Here is a 20,649-nt window from a genome sequence, read left to right as displayed (position 1 = left end):
TGACAGGCCAGGGTTTGAGTACAGATGTGCCCTGTGGAGAGACGTTTCTCTGCTCTTTACTGGAGGCATTTTGGCAAAAAGTGTAGAGCTGCTCAACAGTGTAGGTCAATGCAGTCACCTCATTGATGGAAAAAGCAGAGACTGTTGGGTTCATTTTTGACCACATTGAGTTCAGGTTACTGGAAACAGAAATGACAATCCTAGTGGAAACACCAAGCACTGCTGGTAGAATAAAATGCTGCCAAAATAGGCAGGCGGCCAGGCAAACAAATTCAACAATCAGCAAAACAGACAGCACATTGGCAACAAAGCTGGTTACCGGCAGTATAGGCAGGGACAGGGTATGAAAACTGTGGCTTGGTGTATTTAGACGCATGTTTTAGGCTGTCCTACTTAAAGTAATCCACTATAACTTATATATATAAATATCACATTAAATAATTATTATGTAATCCATGTTATCGTGAACCAGGAAATACGACATACATAAGGGTATAGACAGCGACAAGCGAAGTTGGGTTTGATGGGTGAAAACACTGCTGCTGTTTGTGTCCCAGTCAGTGTTGATGTGTTTGGTATATAACTTACGTACCCTGCCCTAGTTCTTTTCAAACCCATACAAGATCTTTTCATAAAACTAACCAAGAAGTTTTGTATAAAGATATGTTGCATATTTCAATGGAAATGTGTTTAAAAAAGCAAAATGTAAAGTTACCTGTGGTTCCTTCCCCGTTTGAATGCAGTCATCTCTGTTGCCAGGTAATGGAGGCCAGTAGATCTATAAGGGAAGACAAGAAGGGAAAGATGGAGGAACAGAGAAAAAAGAAAAAACGTGTGATGATTAATGACCTCATACTTTTGAAGAAATGAAAACAACCACCTCATTTAGCCTTATTGCAAACTGCAACTGCTTTGTTGAACCCACACAGTCTTTATGTGAGTCTGTTAATGCAATCAAAAGATACGAATCGACTCATGTGTGGTTAAATTTGAATTATCTTCCCTCAAAATTAAACTCTGGAGCAATTAGAGGCAAATTGAGCAGAGCAGATGCTCTACATGTGATGAAACAAAGGCTTGGGAAGGAAGAGCTGAGGACTGAGTTAACTTTTGGTTTGTAAAGCTGAAACCTTGATTTTAAAATGACAGACACATTTATCATTCCAGTTATTCCAGTTATATGAATGGGTCAGTTCTTCCAAAAAAAAAAAAAAAAACCTCTGGAGGCAGCCAAGCAGATCATTTAGATTTTATAAGACCAGGTTGGGAGAATATTGGTCAGACATTTCTGCTGCACTTCAGTAAAATGGTGGAGAACACTGGACACATCTCGAGACAGATGTGTAGCTGCATGGTTGGGTACCACTATAAGTAAGGGATAAACTATTTTGTTTTTCATAATTTGGCTGAACTCTACATTTATTAGTGAAAAAACTAATTTAATTTGGCTAAAACCAAGTTAAATATTTCAAATTAATTCAGTTTTTTGTGATTTTTACCAAACCAAATGCAGTAATTCCAGAACAGGTTACATGATGTTGCTACTGAGACGTGTGATTGTCCCTCACCTCTTAAATAGATCATGTAATTCAGATTGATTTGTCCAAATTAAAAAACATTTTCTCTCATATTTGATTAACTATATGCTCCAAGAATAACTGAGGTGGAAGTATTTTCAGTTTAATAATTTGCTTCGAAACACTTTACTTCTGTATATGGACAATACATATTCAACAAAAAAATAAACCTGTTGTAAAGTGTTGACTCCAGAGACTCCGTCCCCATCACTGCCATTTTTCAGTTTTGTGCCTTAAAGGAAGTTATAGCTTTGGTTATAAAACAAGCATCAAAGCTGTGTTCAGCTAAACCTTCTGAGTATCCTAAAAAGATCATCTGGAGCTTAAAAAAAACTCTCTTCAATTTTCAACTCAAGTTCTCACAGTATAGATCCAAGATTTCCTGATTAGGAAAGTCCCAAAGTCTTCCTCTTATTCTGCCAGTGAAGCATGAGAAGAGGTGAACCTCAGAAGAGCATGACATATAATTTGGACCTAAAACAATGGGACTAGTTTTCACACTGCTTTCAGAAAATGAAAAATTATATCAAAGTGCCACTGAAAAAGAAAGACCAAGTCTGTCTCAGTACTGACTATGACGTGGGTGTGATACTGCAGTTTCGTGCAGACTACCAGAGAATTTCTCAGACACAATAACTCTTTGTCTGGGAACTGGCTTTGTTTTGGCTAACAGGGAGAAAAGAAACCAGAGAAAAAAGCAAATGGTCCTGACCTGCATTACAATGTCTGATTAAGTTTAGTGCGTATGGAGAGCATGTGTGTCGAGGGGCCACTGTGTGTTTTTAAGAGTGTGTGAGAATGGATAGTGATAAAGTGATAAAGTGATAGGAACCAAAATAGAAAGTGTCTTGCTCCCCACACCATGAATTTCATATCAGCTGTAAAAGTTTGAGACAACTTTTGTCATAATTCCAATTCATCACAGAATAAATCAGGATGAATGAAACCTGCCTCACAAAGATTTTAATACTGATAAAGGATGTGACATCGGAGAGCCTGGAAATACTTTAACCCCCCTAATATAATAGAAACTGACAATTGTTAATAAAAAATAAATTTATAAGATTAATGAAATATCAGATATGATATAAATCAAATTCAGAATGCATGGCCTTTGGCTCAGAGGAGGTATTTCAGATCAAACCTACTGTACGTACACAAATATATTTGTACGTTTTTTTTTTTACTTTTCCTGCATATATTTAGTGCTTTTGGCAGGATAATAGGTCTATTTTTTCATATCATATTTGCAATTAATGTGTTCTTTTGGCATTAGTCAACTAACTTCACATTTGGTCACCCTGGTCTTTGTTTAATTTGATAATGTGATTTTTTTCTTTCTACAACAACATAAGAACACGCTGTACACACAATATGCGAGTATGTCGGCAATCACTGGATGTAAAATTGAAGTATATCGATTAACCCTAGTTGCAGGTATGCTGATTTGGTACTGTTGGAAAGAGCCAGTCTGTTTCCCCGTTTCCAGTCTTTGTAGTAAGCTGAGTCCGCCGGCTGCTGACCTTATATGTAGCCTTATATTTACTCTGCCCTACATACATTCTCAACAAGAAAGCGATTACGTTTATTTCCTGAAAATATAAAACTATTAAGGGGTTCAGAATTTTAAGACAACAACAAAATTAAACCAAGTTTCTAGCTATAAGTATTTTCTTTGTGAAAACTCATGAAATGTTAAATGTACACTATTGCAAACTTGTTTTTGATTGACAGCTCCACCTTCATCTGATTGGAGGGACCCTACAGTACTGTTGTCTAAAAGCCAACTTGCAAATGTGGGAATCCTTTAGAAACAACTATTTGTTTCATGCCTGATTAAAATGAATAAATCAATTAGGGCCGGTCTAAAACTTGGCATCAAATAGTCCTAATCTCTGGACCAGTTTCTTTGGCACGATGCTGTACTGATATGAATGCATTCCTGTCAAAAGGCCTGGCTCACACACACAGTTTGACCTAAGGCAGCCTGATAGCGTGCCTGACTGATACTGATATATCGTGAAATCAGGCCCTGCCTCAGATCTGGCTGGCAATGGTCTGATGAGTTAGTGTACTGCAATATTCCATCCATCGTCCAAGAGTGAGAGAGAGCTTTAGGAAATATGGCCAACCTCCATCATCCATCCAAGTTCCTACCTCTGTTTAACTGTTAACACTTCATCGGTGTGACCCTTTGCTCATTACATTATTCACATTAGTTATGTCTTTGATCTTTGAACCTGGAACAGAGTTCATTTCAACTCCAGAAAGATATTTTCAGAGCTTGAAACAAATGAGTCATGCAGGATGGTCACAAACACGGGTTGTCTTTTAAACTTCAATCTGAAACTGATCACTGGTATTACTCTAGAATTTAGCTACGTTTTGTAAACTGGGCCAGATGCCATCTCTAAAATCACCAAAGAAGCACAGCAACACAACATACACAGCATGTACAGGAGTGAACACTGAGCAAAACCATACAGCTGTCTGAACATGCTGAAACCTATTTGAGGTGCCAACCACATTTTCACGTGAAAAGAAACTGGAAACCAACATGTTAGATACAATAATCAAAGATTCCTGCTTATATTTTAAGGAAGGAGAAAAATGTATATTTAGTCCATCCTGTGAAACATTCACATGAGCTAAACTACTATTTACTGTTGTATTTCCTGGGTAATTATCATAAGGCGAATTGTTCCACTTCAACAGATTTGATTCAGGAAGAACTGGATCCAGTTTGAGCATAAACACGCTAGGTTCACTGGTTTAATGCCATCTGACTTGTTTTCAACCAAAGACCTGTGTTTAGAATTACACCTGACTCCAATTTCCATTTCTACTAAACTGCTGGCCAGAGTTATGATGGAAAGGGTGGCAGATAATAGGTATTTATGCCAGAGGGATTTGGAAGCTCTGGTGGGCAGAGTTTGAGCTTGACAACAACATGCTGGTGTAATAGATTTACAACTTCATTCTGGTCAACACGAGAAACATTTTTATCAAATGCACAATCAAAAGTGTGTGAATACCACAAGGCTGATCAGACAGAAGTGCAATGGATGAAACAACTGCTATTTGCTTGCCAATTATTAACTTCATCTCTGAAATGGGAAGACACTTAGTGTTAACATTTCAGTCACATAACATTATAAGTCAGACGTATTAGTGTGTGTTGCTGCAGCAGATGCCGACACAAGAAAGGGGCTATCAGGATGACATTCAACCCAAACACACACATCTATACAAAATACACTTAAATAAATAGTTACCAATTTTAGGACATACAGATATTCACTTTTCTGTATGTTTATTCTGTTATTTTTCTTTTCTTTCCTCCTTCTTTCAGTGTTGGTTTAGGGAGTATTTGGCAGATGTTCGTCATCTCTTAAACCTTTGTTTCACTGAACTGGCTTCACAGATACATTTCATAACGGCTGGCTCCGTTAGAAGCCCGGGCATTAAGGCTCAAACAGCTCGCAGCAAACTAGAGTATCAGCGAGCTTCATATGCGATCAGAGAGCAGTGAGAGGAGGCTAAGAAAGGAAAAACAGGGCGGATAAGGTGGGCGGCATCTGGCTCTCTGTGTATAGAGTCCCTGTTCACCCATTCACTGTGTGTCATCACAGTCTTCCATGTATGAGCACAGATACACTCACATTCTCTCTCTCTCACACACACACACACACACACACACACACACACACACACACACACACACACACACACACACACACACACACACACACACACACACACACACACACACACACACACACACACACACACACACACACTCACACACACACACACACACACACACACACACACACACACACACACACACACTCACACACACACTCACACACACACACACTCACAATCTCACACACTCACATTTCTCTCACACACACACACACACACACACACACACACACACACACACACACACACACACACACACACACACACACACACACTGCTGCTGCTTTTAGATAAAGTGCTGAAGCACTCCAAGGTTTTCTGTTTTAGAGAGTTATTTCTGTTCTGTGCTTACTAAACCAGTTTAATGGAACATCCAGTATAAGAAGCGCCCTGCTAGAAAGTGAAATATAAATGAAATGAATGTATGTTTGACCTTTTTTCCAGAACTATTCTTCTACAGATATGGAGATTAAATGTTTTAATGTAAATCTGTTCATTTCCCTCAGGTTGAAGCCCTCCAATGAAAACTCTCTAAAAACTCATGAGATATAACTCAAAGGTATACTAACTCTCTAAAGCTAATCTTATCTACGTCTTCTCTTCTACTGGGGAAATGAAATGAAATTGGAATTCCACTCTAATATGACATCCTGTTTTTCCACATTTGTCAATATAATCTTTCTGGTCTATCCTGCCAAAGCAAAAACTCTGATTCTTGAAATTAGAAAATTTAATTCAAACAGTTACGTTTCAAAACTTAAAGATCCAAAATATCAAGCATTAATAAAAGCATTCCTCTCTGTTAGTCTGACTTTCAGTGTTTAATGAAAAAATGCAGCTCACTTAACAGATCTGACTTCTGGATCATAACTCATCTCTCATGTCTTTCTGGCAAGACAAAGAAACTGTAACTCGTGCAGCATAAACCACTGGGTTTGACATGCCTGAATGAAAAATGTAACATTGATGTAAAATCAAGGTTTGATTTACGACGAGCTGCCCTTTCACGGGTGTGAGATTGTAGGAATGTTTCGGCACAGGAAGCAAAGTGTAAAACTTGCTTTGTTTAATAGTTTCAGCAATGTTTTCTGTTCCAATGTCAGTGATGATGCAACAGCAGTAAAATAGAATGAAAATGGCTGCTCAGGCTTGAGTCATCACGTTAACGGTTGATTTACGAGTGTAAGAATGCTTTAACAGATGTGAAGAGAGAATTCTAGAAAAAAATCAAAATTGTACACCTATCACTTCAAGTCATATATAATCTTCTAGAGATTGTAACCACTGCAACATCAATCAAAATGAAATGATGAATGCAGACCATACAGTGACTAACTTTTACAAACCATAAATCCATTTAAAGTACAAAAATAACTTCAGCTGATATTATTTATTGTCTCCAAAAGCCTCACCTCTTTGGACTCGCTGCTGGCAGGTCCCAGCATGAGGGAGTAGAGGATATCCTTCCCTCCGATGAAGAGGCGGTCACGGTACTCATCCAGGAAGACTGCACTGAGAGAGAGCTGGCCATGGTGGCCGCTGAAGATAGACGACCTGTTGGTGGACAGCAGGTCTGCAGAGAGAGAACAGAAGAAAAGGATGTCGTCAGCTTTTTCTTTTTTTACAGCACTTTCCACACAACCTAAAGAAATTCCTTTTAAGCAACAGAGCATTAAATCCAAGCGGGAGAAGACTAAACAGAGAACAGTGGTGAGTTAAAGAAGTTATGATGGCGGTTCAGAAGAGTGTCTTCTGTTCTTTCAACCTGCGGCGATGTATTTTTAAACTTAGCTTATTTTCATGTTGAAGCTTCAATTTTTGTGTTAGGATTGGTTCTGCTTCTAACAGTAAACTACCGATACACTTTAACAACAGTTTAATGTTATTATGCCTGTTCTACAATATCTGACAGTGCACAGGCATTGAATGACGTATGTATGTATTTTGTGTTACATTTTTATTAGAACTATTTTCCCCAGTCGCATTACAAAAGGAGACTGATCGATTATGAGAATATTTATCTTCTCAAGAGCTTTAAATTGGCTCCCATGTGCTGCTTCTGCTGCCTTAAAGTTCATTTGACGGTCTGGCGGCGCTGAGTTCAGACTTGTATTGAAAGTGTACATTTTCTCTTCAGTACCACAAACATCCCTTGTCTCCAGTGCAAATCCACATGTAGCATCGCCTTTTGTTCCACTACACATACAGTATTTGTCTCCAAAACCCACTCCTGTGGCTGCTGTTAACACATCACTCCTGTGGATTTAAGGATGTTCCCAGAAAAGACGTACAGAATCAAACCACAACAGGAAACACCAATCATTAATCCGTGATGGAATGTAAAAAAACAGGCAATGATCCATCAAAGACAACAGCTCATCATGGTAACTAACCTCTAATGTTAGGTTTCGGAAGTGCACATCTTTATGAGAGCACACAGACACAGACACAGACACACACACACACACACACACACACACACACACACACACACACACACACACACACACACACACACACACACACACACACACACTCCCATATAAGTGAACATGTATCAGTGGGGAAGCAGGAGTTTATCTGCACACACCAGCCTGCACCTGGCTCTCCTCTCTGATTTTGCAGCAGCTTCAAAGTAAAAAGGTCGATGCAAGGACTCTGCAGGAGTGGTAGCAGCTGGGTTCAGTTCAAGTTCAGCTAGACGTGGGATGTCTACACTTCCACAAACACACACATGCACACTTCCACAGCTTCGAAAATCTTCCACTTTCTCACACAAACACCTGTTATATCTGCCTCTCCTACCTTCCCTTCATGACTCTTCTATTGTATGGTATTGTATTATCTCTCTCTCTCTCTCTCTCTGACAAGATGAGGTGAGAAATGTGTGTGTGAGAAGACGTCTTCGGTATGCCAAACTCTCAGTGGAGTCTTTTGGATGAATTGGTTTTTCGTCAACCACTCATCACTCGTCTGTCACGCTCAATATTCCTCTCTCACCTTTTTTACTCTTTCCACACACACGGTGAGAGAGCCGGCCCACTCACTCACCACTCAGTGAGGGTATTGACTGAGTGAAGCACGGGGCCTCCTGCAGCAGCAACACCTTGTCCATCACTGGGGCCTTGCAGACATACAGATGATCGGTTTTTATTAGAAATCTCTGTTTCTCAAACTCGCAAGCTTCCACACACACACACCTGCATTCTCTATAGTACAGCGCTGCAATGAAACACACATTCACACACAGACACAGTTAGACAAAAAAAACCTTACCCTAGATCACCCTCATTATCAGTGCAGAAGAAACTTTGACAGTAAGTGGAGAACACTTTCAACAGTTTAACATTTATCGTGTTTTCTCTGTGTATACACTCATTACAGCAGCCAAATCAAAACCTGAACCATCATCTGGGGAAACACTGTCTTCCGCTGAGGCCGATCCACATCAAAGCCTTTGAAAAGTTGTTACACAGAATCCTCTGTAGACAGTTATAAGGGGAATAGTTTTATAAGAAAGACTAAAAGCTGCTGGCAAGAGAATAATGAGCAGACACACTGGCAGGAAGACATCTTGTATGCTCTCTAAGGAGAGAAGGAGTTATAGAACGGAAGATAAAGTTGGAAAAGGGAAGGAGGGGGAGGGTTGTGGCTTTTAGCAGCTGGTAAAAGTCAGAAAATAATGAGTAGGAAGAGAGATAGGCGGGCAGAAAAAGCCACAAGACAGACAGAGATTGTAGAGATGTATGATGGATTTATTGAGGCTCACGAGGTAAGCAGAGCGAGCTTTAGATCTGTTTCACATTAGATGCTGGAGATCTGTGCCGTTGAATGATATGCATTTTCATGCCAAATGTTTTATTTCCACAGTGCAGTTTGAATGCATTCATTTCATATGCATTTGAAAATGACAGCTAACCTTTTTTTCTAAATGTTTTGCATTTTTCATTGAAAGCTGATATTATATTTACAGTGATACATAACCGCCAAGCACAAATTCAACATTAACACTCACACACTGATAGCAGCAGACATGTAGAGACTCCCGGATGTTACAGCTGGAATATGTGTTTTCCTGACAGAATCAGCAGAACATGCAGGCGGCTCCACACACTGTCAGCTGATGACTGTCGGTCTCCACAAGTTCAACTCTTTCCACGTATCTCTGAGCCCTGAGATGACCTCCAGCTCGAGAGTGAGTGATGAGGAATGACGAGTGTTAGTACAAAACTGTGTGTGGGTTTGTGTGTGTGTTGAGACCTCGGACAGATACTGGAGGTTTTAGATCTAATGTTCAAGCCACACCTCTTTGTTTTGACAGGAGAGATTGCTCAACATGGATGCTATCATAGTTGTAAAATGGTTCAGAGTGACAAATGGAAGTGAGCAAAATAAGTGATCATATCCTTTATATCTTTCATAACTTTAGGGTTGTCTGATGGTATAATGTTTAGGATGCATGTAGCACAGTCTTCACCAAATTTGATGATAATGCATCAAAGAATTGTTCAGATATTTCACTCGAAACCACAAACGTAAACCTCATGGTGGAGCTGAATGAAAAGTCAGGCGATCACAAAAATCTGTAGGATTCCTCCTCTGGGGACCTTGAAGGTGTCTATAAAATATCATGGCAGTCCATAAAAGGTTATTGAGATTATCAGTCTGGACCAAAGTGGTGGACATACCAACCAATAGATCATCTTTGGATAAAGAGGCGCATGTGTTGCCCTTCTTGAAGTCACAGCAGACTTGTGCTTGGTGTGATTTTAGGGTAAAGACCTATCCAGTTCAAAAAATGATGAACTTTGGCACTCAGAGAAAAAGGAGACTAGGGTGAGCCTCAGTAGCATTTAAAACTAAGATATGTGTATCTGAACCATGATTGGCTACTTATCAACCCCAATAACATCATCACAACTCATGTAGACAATAGTTTCCTGAAGTTATTAATCATCTGATTCTCTCCCTCAAGTTGAAAATGTTTTTTTTATTTGCAGCATTAATATTTTCACATTATTTTCACACTTGAATCCTGTTTGATGTCTCCTTCTCTCTTTCTTTCTATCTTCGTATCCTGTTAATCACTCAGAAGTCTACAAAGATCTTCCTCAAATAACAACAAAAATGTTCACACATAATACCACAGCCACACACACACACACACACACACACACACACACACACACACACACACACACACACACACACACACACACACACACACACACACACACACACACACACACACACACACACACACACACACACACACACAGGGGAGAGGTGAGCTAACAGCTTCCATCTGCAGATTGTTATCACTCCGGCAGCTTATCGCCTCACTGTGGAAACCGCACCACTGTCTCACCTCTCACCAACCGTTCTCTCCTGCTGTCAATCCATCTTCACATTCCCTCCATCTATCCGTTTAACCCTCTCCCTGCTCTCCATTATGCTCCTTCTCTCCTTTCTATCCATCTTTAACTTCCTCTCTTTCCTCTCTTGAAGTAACTTCTAAACATGTATTCGATTTCATCTCTCGTGTCTGTGGATCTGTCTTCCTGTCTCTCTCCCCTTTGCTGCTAGATATTTCTCTCTCGTCCCTCTCTTCATCCGTCTTGTGTCCTAAGACCCTATATGCATCTGCAAAATCCCTCACAGCATCCATAGGGAAAATCCTACATCTGTCTCCAATGTGCCGAGAGGCAGCGAGCCGACGCTGCATTGACAAACAGCCAAACCGAAGCGACACGCGGAAGAGCATCTGGTTTCACTGTAAGTGTCAAACCTCAGCTATTGCAGCATGCAGCCTCAGCCACTGCAAAGGTTCGTACGCAGTCATTTATTCTGGGATGTGTTTACATTGTCAATGTTCTGCGTTCCCAGGTGTCTGTCAAACCTGAGAGTGAGACGACTCAGACTGAGTGCAATCTCATTCACTGCTGCTGTTGAAAGACCCTTTTCCTTATTTGCATATTTAAGTTTGATCTAGGAGCTTACATGGTTCTTTAAAAGGACGTGTAAAATAAACTCCTGATTAAAGATAAAAAAAAAAGACTGAGGGCAGCATTACTGCGTGAATGTATTTGGGAAAAGGTCAAATGTTACAAATTGGAGATTTGCACTGACAAGTCCGGAAAACAAACATATATATCTGAGCAGAGAATCAAAAAAAGTTCACTTCTAATTCTCCCGCCGACATCTCTAATGTACAAATTGGGCACAGGCAGAGTGTAAGCTGTGTTGAGCTGCAGACACGCACACACACATGCGTGTTACTAGCCACATACGCACACACAATAGTACCAGTGTTATCCTAGGCTCAGTGGGAGACGGGGGACACATCTGAAGCCTTTTAGACCTCATGTGCTACAAAATGCATACCAGAAACACACGAAACACACCCACTCACACACACACACACACACACACACACACACACACACACACACACACACACACACACACACACACACACACACACACACACACACACACCATCATGAATGGTTCAATCACACCTATTCCCTCCTAACTGACAAAACTCACCAACACTCCTCAAAATATTGTTTTTTGACATTTTGTTTTCATATACTGTGACCCTCCTCTCCCCCTCCCCCCCCTCACTGCTCCTCCACACACACACACACACACACACACACACACACACACACACACACACACACACACACACACACACAAATAAAGACCCATTAGACTGATTACACCGCTGCTTCCCAGTGTATCATTAGATCTCGGCTGTATATTGCTGCACTGTGCCAAGTATTTCTGGAATCTGCTGCATGCACAAAAAGTCATCTGCTTCTCCTCCTCTCACCTCTCCCCGCTCCTCCACCTCACCCTCCTCCACCCTCCCCTCCCCTCCCACCCTCCCTCCTCCCCTCCCTCCCACCCTCCTCCTCACCTCCTCTCCCTCCTCTCCCTCCTCTCCCTCCCTCACCGCTCCTCCTCCCCTCCCTCCCTCCCTCACCCTCCTCTCCCTCCTCTCACCCTCCCTCCTCCCCTCCTCTCCCTCCTCACCTCCCTCCCTCCTCACCCTCCCTCTCCCTCCTCACCCTCCTCTCCCTCCTCTCACCGCTCCTCCACCTCCTCTCCCTCCTCACCCTCCTCTCCCTCCTCTCCCTCCCTCACCCTCCCTCCCTCCTCCCTCCTCTCCCTCCTCTCACTCCCTGCTCCTCCCTCCCTCCCTCCCCTCACCCTCCTCTCCCTCCCCCTCCCCTCCTCCTCTCCCTCCTCTCCCTCCTCTCCCTCCTCACCCTCCTCTCCCTCCTCTCCCAGGTCTCATATTCCCTTTCATCTTCTGCAGTTTGCCTGTGTGTTTTGTTGTGAGATGTGCATCAGGGCGGGACAACTTGCTTCATTATGGATGGCTTTCTGACCTATAATTTGTACTGTATATGCTGTTGTACACAAAGACAAGAATAAATCATACAAAACTATTATTTTTACTGTTCTGTTGCATCTATTTTTATCAAGTTAATGTGACAGTTTATCTTTATGGAGAATTTAGGTCACATCACTCATATCTAGATAGTGAGTGTGTTGATAAGTGCAGGAAGTCAAAATACTAAACATATTATATGGCATAATATGTCACATACTGTAATATTTCTCTGTCACATCCTTATGGTAGCGGTACTGTGTTTTACAGCTGATGTTAGCATACCAACACGCTAACCTAGAACATGGTGAAAATGATAGGCATAAACATTACCTGCATTAGCTTGTTAACCTGGTGAGCATGTTAGCAGTCTTAAAATCAAGTCCCATCTAACTGGCACTAAAGTCAACCTCGCATTTGTAAATTCTTCTCACTCATACAGTAACTATGGTAACTAAAGGTTCCAAATAAACTGGCACATTTGGTTTTACAAGCTCATCTTCCCAAACATCTGACTCAAAGAAGGGTTCACTTTTTCTTTTTTCTTTTTTATTTAAGTGACCATTGTGAAATATGTCACAGTGGAGAATATTGCTCCTCTGGCTCTTAGTCTATTGTGTAAAAGGCGACAGCGGAGGATGAAGGAAGGACAGCTGCAGCCTTACAGAGCACTGAGTGTTGGTGACGGAGTAGCAAAGTACAAATATTATTTATTGATCATTTTTGTCTTTCATAGACTGCTTACTGGTGTTTTTCTCTGTTGTAATGTTCAATACAAACATGTTGCATCTGTTGTGGTTTTACTTTTGTTGCTGTTTTCCGGTTTCTTTTTTCATAAACATTTAGAAAGAAGCTCAAAGCATTCTTTATTAAATAAACAATATTAATAGTGATGTTTTGCATGTCAATATAGTTGCACATAAGGCTTCTATGTTATCACTATTCCATTCAGGTTTATGATCTAAGCTCAGTTATATAGTAAGTGTTGATTTACAGCTATAAGACCTCCAGATATCTATTTCCATTGTTTAAATTCACAGCCGTGTGTCCTGGCAGAGATCCCACGAGCCAGATAGCTCATGACGGAGTAAATCCTGGGATTTCCTGCCAACCTGTTACTGCTCCTCACTGCAGATGTCATTTCCCCCGCGCAGCTTGCATTCTTAACATATGAGAAGTGACATGAGTGCCAAAAAGTGAACGTACGAAACAATCTAGTGATATTAAAGTCAGATTTTGATGTCTCTTTTTTATTTCTTAACCTTCTGTCACACACAAAAACTGACATATTCAAGGCATTTCTCTTTCGAGTTCCTGATCTTCCCAATCTTCTCTGCCGGGCCAATCAAAACACAGCGCATGGTGTTACCTCATCAGCCCTCACCCTCCTCTCCCTCCCCTCCTTTTCTTCACATTTTCCTTTCTCCCTGAAAGGAAAATGGTTGCTTTCTCACTATCAATCTTTCTCTTCCGTCCACTTTCATCTCTTTTTTTCTGCCATTTCGAGTCTACTTTTACTCCATTACTCACCCGTACCACACACCTCTCCCTCATGTTATCTCTCTCATCCAAAATGATCCACAACATGCCCACTCCACTTAACCCGAGCTTTTCTCAGTCCTTTTCCTCATCCCTGCTTCTTTCCTTTCTTAATCTCACCCTTCCTCCCTTTGCCTCAGAAACATGTTATCCTCCCTCCTCATACTTACTTCATTTCACTTCATCATTCCTACGGATACATTATATTTCTGTCTGAAGAAAAGTCCAGTTTATTCTATTCTCTCAGTCTCTTCCTAAACTTCAGTCTTAAATTTTTTACTCTCATCCCTCCCTCCTTAATGCCTCATCTGATGCCTCCAGCTCTCTATAAAAAGTCTTGTTTGGCTGTGTTGCCTCACACACACGTTGTTAATTGAATGAAGCAAAGTGCAGGCACACATTTTATTCAACCCTTGAGTTTAGTCAAAACTAATGTAAGATAGTATCTTTTAAATAGATACTTCATGATTAAATTATGGACTAACTGAAAGCACTTACGGCTGCTTCTTTATTCGGCAGCAAATACACTGAATACATGGGAGGCCAGTAAGACTACTGGTCTCAATACACACTGTCAGATGCACCAGAGTATTCACACATGCACACACTGAACAGAGCGTTTCCACTGGTGTCAGTTAACGGCGGTGTTTGTTTGTGATTTCATTTGTCAGCTGCTGTCTAATAGATACATCAGTCCACAGTAGAGAGCCTTGCTCACAGCTCTGATGGAACTAATTGATTGTGTTTGTTTCTGTGGAAGGAGGAGCAGCACCTCAGTGTGTGTGCCATGTCCTGCATTAGAGAGGGTTCCCATCCCCCATGGCCTGTTTCTCTATCACTCTGCATTGGTTCTGAGCCAAAGTGCAAAATGGTAGGACACTGAATAGGAGTTTGTATGTGTGTGTGTGTGTGTGTGTGTGTGGGCATGTTTTATAAATCTTGTGGGGACGTAAATCTGATTACACAAGCACATTTTGGAGATTTGCCTTCCTTTTGGAGACAATCGGGACAAAATGCAGGACCCCTTAACTTAGGGTAAACTATCATATTTAAGGGTGAGGACTTGGTTTAAGATTGGGTTTACGTTTAAGTTAAGGTAAGGGTAAGGTTAGTATAAGGCTTGTAGCACTTTGGTTAGGATAAGTCTCCAGGAGATTCATTTAAGTCAATGTTATGTCCCAAAAAGGCAGGAAAACACGACTCTGTGCATGTGTGTGTGTGTGTGTGTGTGTGTGTGTGTGTGTGTGTGTGTGTGTGTGTGTGTGTGTGTGTGTGTGTGTGTGTGTGTGTGTGTGTGTGTGTGTGTGTGTGTTATCATCCTAGCAGGGTTTTTATTCAGTTGTTCTTCCTCTCTATGCTTGCTGCTCTCTGCAGGAGGATCCAGCTGTACTACTGTGTATGTAATGCTTGTTAATCCTTTAATGTCTCCAGTGAAAAAATACACAAGCTGAGCTGATGGTGTTTATTTATCTCTTGGAGGATGGTGGAGGGATGGTTCTCTCTCAAGTTAGAACAGTATGACTTAGTGCTATAAAACACTGGCAAGGCTTCTGTCATTCCAACACCACGACCCAGCATGCACTTGGCGGACACAGACGTACAGGAGGAGGCCAAGTTCAACATTAGTCCAACTGAGTAGAAAGTTTTCACAAGGTGTTATTGTGAGACTGTGATTTGTTGAAAGTATTGAAAGCTTTGGGTGGACATGAAGAGCAGATTTTCATGTAGGTTATATAATAACTACCTTTGCACTGGTTTTCAATGATTGCTGGTCAATTAAAGACAAATTGTTATTATTTAACTATGACGACGATTTTCCCTTCCCTTAACCACCTGGTTTTAATGGTTATCTTCTCTTATTTTGCCTTTGTTGTATAACTACAGGCGCCGCAACAAGTGGTTTTAGTTGGGTAAACTTAAACAGCCAACCAATATGTCAACTCTCTCATATTATCATTTCCATGTGGGGAAAAAGGTATTTGAAGAATGCATTCCCCAGTTTCTCTGTGACTATAATTTATCTCACCACCAAAATATTCCTTCTGAGTCATTTCAAAGATGCTGTTGTCAAATAAAAGTCCTACACAGAAAAGCCTTTAAATGGTATTTGGAGCTGAAATGGAATGGAAATAACAGGAGCGAAACAGCAAAGACCAGAACAGACCAGAACAGAAAAAGGGTAAAAAAACTGGATCGGATCGGTACAAGAGCGGAGGTTGGGTCAGAGCGCCGGAGATCTGCAGGGAGGAGAGCTGCTGGGCGAGCCAGGATGGAGAAAGTTTAGAGAAATCGTTTTTCAGGACTTGAACCCCCCTTGGTGAACATCCACTGCTGTGATTTTTGCAACGCTCATGTTAGAACGAGGGCCTCGCTGTGGATGCTGGAGTTGGTTTTGGCTGGCCTCTTAGCACACATGCACATCTTTTCTTTAACTTGCACATGCTGGTCAAACACGAGTGAATAGATGATTTCACAAAGGACGAAGACACAGGATACTCCCACAATGTGCCCAAGACACACATACACATAACTCCGGTGTGTAAGTGGGGTACTTAGTAATCTACATGACAGACGGTCAGAGCCACATTGTTGGGACTTGAACCCTCAACCTTTGCTTCTCAAAGGGACCAGTGTCTTTCAGCCTTCAGGTTAGCCTCTCTTCCTTTTATCCTTCTATCTGTCATTCCTCCATCTCGCTCATCTTTCTCACTACTCTACCCTCCTGTCTTTTATTTCCTTCTCCTTGTCTTAGCCTCTGTCCTACTTTGTTTTTTCATCCATCTATCTCTCTCCACCAAAGGACCATGACCTCTTTTCATCTCTGTCTAATGCTCCTGTTTTTCCTCTCTTCGTTCCTCTTTTAGGATCCATCATTTGTTTTCGCTCCACATTCACAGAACTTTCATTCATTATTTCCATTCATTTCCCTTCTTTCTCTCTGTTCTTTGAAATTCATTGATGTTCCCTCTCTTTCATGGACATTCCCCTCTTCCATTCACCCTTCAGTCCGTTGATTCATGCCAGCATTAGAGGCACATGTTTTAATTCTCAGTGCAGTTCTGGTTCAGCCTTTTTGGGGGCCTGTGTGCCCTGACCTTTGAGGGGTAGCGATGCAGTGTTTATCTAGACATGTTTTGCAGCAGAGTTAAGCTGTTTGAGTCCAACAGGGGTTAATCAGTCTATCTTTGGACTTTTAGGGGTGTGGTGGGTGTTAGATGTATCTCCCAGGGGTAGCTAGTAGGTGTTCATCCAGAGGAAGTCCAGCTTTACATTGTATTCTCTGGTAAAACTGACTTTTTAAGAGTTTAGCTAATTTTAAGATGTACTTGGATGACAAGACCAAAACCTTGGATGTCCTGGTACTTTCAGACTCCGCTACCTTTACTGCAGAACTCCTTTTTAAAAGCAGCCGTGCATTGTAGTTTTTAGCAGGCATCCCTCAAACAGGATAAATAGTGTATTTGTTGGGGGACTTATTAATAACAATAACAATAAACTCTAAAGCTCTGTGAAAAAAGGGATAAACCTTATCAGACTTTGGCTAAACAGACAATAATAAGTTGGATGAATTCCTTCTTGGGTTTGTTCTTTTCATGGCATTTGTTGAGAAATATAGAATTTTGTCAGCTTCATCCTTTAACCACCTTTGTCTCTTTAAAAGGTGCAGTATGTAGGAATCTAGCTGTGAGTTTGCAACCAACTGAAACTTCTTTGTCTGTGTTTAGGAGAGTAACAATGGCTGATTCAAAACGGGAAAACCCGAACAGTTTGTTCATTCTCGACTACTGTAGAAACATGACAGTCGGTTAAATGGCTAATTCTAAGGTAAGAAAAACAGACCCTAACCGTGGCTCTTAGCTTATAGACATCATTTTACATTCTTGTTAAATAAGTTTGTCAACCATTCAGACACAAAGCATTCATCTCCTGCTGATATTTAGTGCTGTCTAGTGCTGTCCATACATGAGGCAAAAAGAAGATGTAATCAAATCATCAGCCAACTTTTTTGTAATCGTAGATCAGTTTCACCATTGAGAGTTGACTGTTAATGTAGCACAAAGCAGAAATACCGTTTCTATGGTTACTTTACCAACTGCTTAAGAGTGTTTGGTAAACTGAAGACTGGAAATGTGTTTTTACTGTGCTGCAATCTTAATGCTGCCAGTAAGAAACAAGCTCTGTCTGCGTCTGCAGATTAATATTATTTTGTTACTTCATGTTGATGGAAAAATCACTTGAAATTAAAACATGTTCTTGTTTTATTTCAAATCTACTTTGCCGAGAAATAATCCTCAACCTCACCTATAATGTCATTTCCTTTCGTATGCAGGAGAAACAATATGAACAGTTGGCAGCGAGGTGATTCATTATTGGCATGATGACACTGTGGTTCAGCAGTAAGAAAGGACAGATGTTTTCATTCACTGTGTTGATAAAGGACTTCTTGTTTTTTACCTCCTCGTGGCTTTTTTATGTGAATTATTTTTCATTACTTTGTTTTCCTTTTTTTACTCTTTTTTTACTCTTTTTTTCTTTTGCCTCAAACATCAAAGGCATCTTTTCCTCCTTATCGCCCCAGCTTCCTCTTCATCTGTGCTCTCTGATCTGGCCTTGTGTTTATCTCAATCCTTTTTCCAGCTCCCCATCTTTCTCACACACATTGACATTCAATTCACTGTCCATCTGTCTCTAAGTCCTCCATCTGTGTGTTGTCTGTGATCTAGCCTGGTCTGTGATCAGTCACATAAGAGATGCTGTTGACACCTTCAGTCTACATCGGATGCTTTTGCCCTCTCTCTCTCTTTGAAACACAATCACACACAGTTAAATTCAAACACACACTCCAAAGGGTCAGTACACAAACATTTCTATATCAGAAGCAATATGTCTCTTTATCTGTCACACACAGGCACAGTTTGCACTTCAGACAATCATAGTCTGTATGAACACCTACAAACATATTCACAAAAAAACACCTTATAGATCAAACACACCTACACACTAAGGCCTCAGCACACACAGTTATCTGTATCCAACATACTCACTGTGGCTCTCTCTTTTCTCTCACACACACACACACACACACACACACACACACACACACACACACACACACACACACACACACACACACACACACACACACTCGTTCTTCATCATGCCCGCGGTGTCAGAAACATGTATTGTGTTTCCTCTGTCAGCAGCTCAACATACCAGATAGAAAACCTCTCGACGCTGTCTTTGTAGCCTCCAAACTAAATATGGCCGATTTTCACTGACCAGACAAAGCTCTTTTTGTGCCGCTTCCAATATAGCACGTAGGCTATTAATCAAATAAATAAATAAAGACAATTTATAAGAAAGAAATCAACTAGCCTCCAATCACTGTATTAAGTGAAGAAAAGCCTGATTTTGGTTATGATTTCATATTTAAATCACAAGTATAGTAACAAGTACAGTCACTATGTTCTGTTTATGAAAGTCGAATATTACTCTCTGGATGTGGAATGTGTGTTTTTTCTAATAATATGTCAAAGTGGTTATACCATGGCAAATCTACAGCAATCAAAATCAAAATAGTTGTTTTTTTGTGTCTATATGCTCTAAAATCTGGTCCCTATATAGATTTTGTTAGATTTAATATGTGTCAATCTTAAAACAAACTTAACAGTCATGTACAAATACAGAGCAGCACTATATATATATGACAACATGTTTTATATTGGAAAAATCATTGGTATTAACATCATGTGCCAACAAGACTATGTAATTATTAAGACACAAAATGAATTAGTGTGGAACCCCTCTATAAAACATAAGTAAAAATGGTCAGGAACACAAATTTACGCACAAATTTGCTCTTCTTAGGATTTAAGAAATGACCTATTGTGAATGGGGTCACCATGGTTTGGCATTATAAAAATTGTCTCCTCAAAAAAAAAGTTCAGGAAACGCTGCTCTGAAGGATAAGTTGGTGCAGCTAATAGATGGATATTTTGATGAATGAAAAGCTGATTTTTAATTTCATAACATATTGCCTCTTGTTGACAAATGGCCATGATATTAGCAAGACAAATTACTCCAAAATCTTATGTTCAATTATAGTAATAGAGTGTAACCTTCCTTAGCCTGCTTGAAAGCTTAAAGACCTTATCAAACTGTTTTAAATTCATAAAAATGTCTCTCTTCATCAGTAATATGGACAGCTGAAATCAATAAAGGAATACAACTTTCACCTGGACTGGGACTTTATTTTCAGACTCTTTCTTAACATTCCCTTTCCTCCTTTTATTAAACAATTTGGACTTTTGTTCATGTACTGTAAACTTTAGATACTGGCCATAGAGCCTGTGGGGCTAAAGACCTTACACAAGCATTTGAAATTCAAACACATGTCACCCATTACTAAAACAGTAAAACCTC

At 40.5% G+C, this 20,649-nt stretch overlaps 2 protein-coding genes across 2 annotated transcripts in view; one reads left to right on the top strand and one right to left on the bottom strand.

Annotated features, from left to right (window-relative positions):
• sema3bl (sema domain, immunoglobulin domain (Ig), short basic domain, secreted, (semaphorin) 3bl) overlaps nt 1-20,649 on the bottom strand; it is a 56,458-nt gene that overhangs the window by 31,320 nt on the left and 4,489 nt on the right. The window contains exons 2-3 of the mRNA XM_054609167.1: nt 6,698-6,858; nt 716-778 (exon numbers count right to left, since the gene is read on the bottom strand). Coding sequence (XP_054465142.1) covers nt 716-778; nt 6,698-6,858 — 224 coding nt within the window. The remainder of the gene's footprint in view (nt 1-715; nt 779-6,697; nt 6,859-20,649) is intronic.
• Nucleotides 7,695-20,649, top strand: part of selenok (selenoprotein K) — a 91,984-nt gene continuing 79,029 nt past the window's right edge. The window contains exon 1 of the mRNA XM_054609168.1: nt 7,695-7,704. The gene's annotated coding sequence lies outside the window, so the exon portion shown is untranslated. The remainder of the gene's footprint in view (nt 7,705-20,649) is intronic.

This window comes from Anoplopoma fimbria, chromosome 12 (assembly GCF_027596085.1).
Source record: "Anoplopoma fimbria isolate UVic2021 breed Golden Eagle Sablefish chromosome 12, Afim_UVic_2022, whole genome shotgun sequence".
Classification (NCBI taxonomy): Eukaryota; Metazoa; Chordata; class Actinopteri; order Perciformes; family Anoplopomatidae; genus Anoplopoma; species Anoplopoma fimbria.
This window is presented reverse-complemented; position numbering and strand designations above follow the sequence as displayed.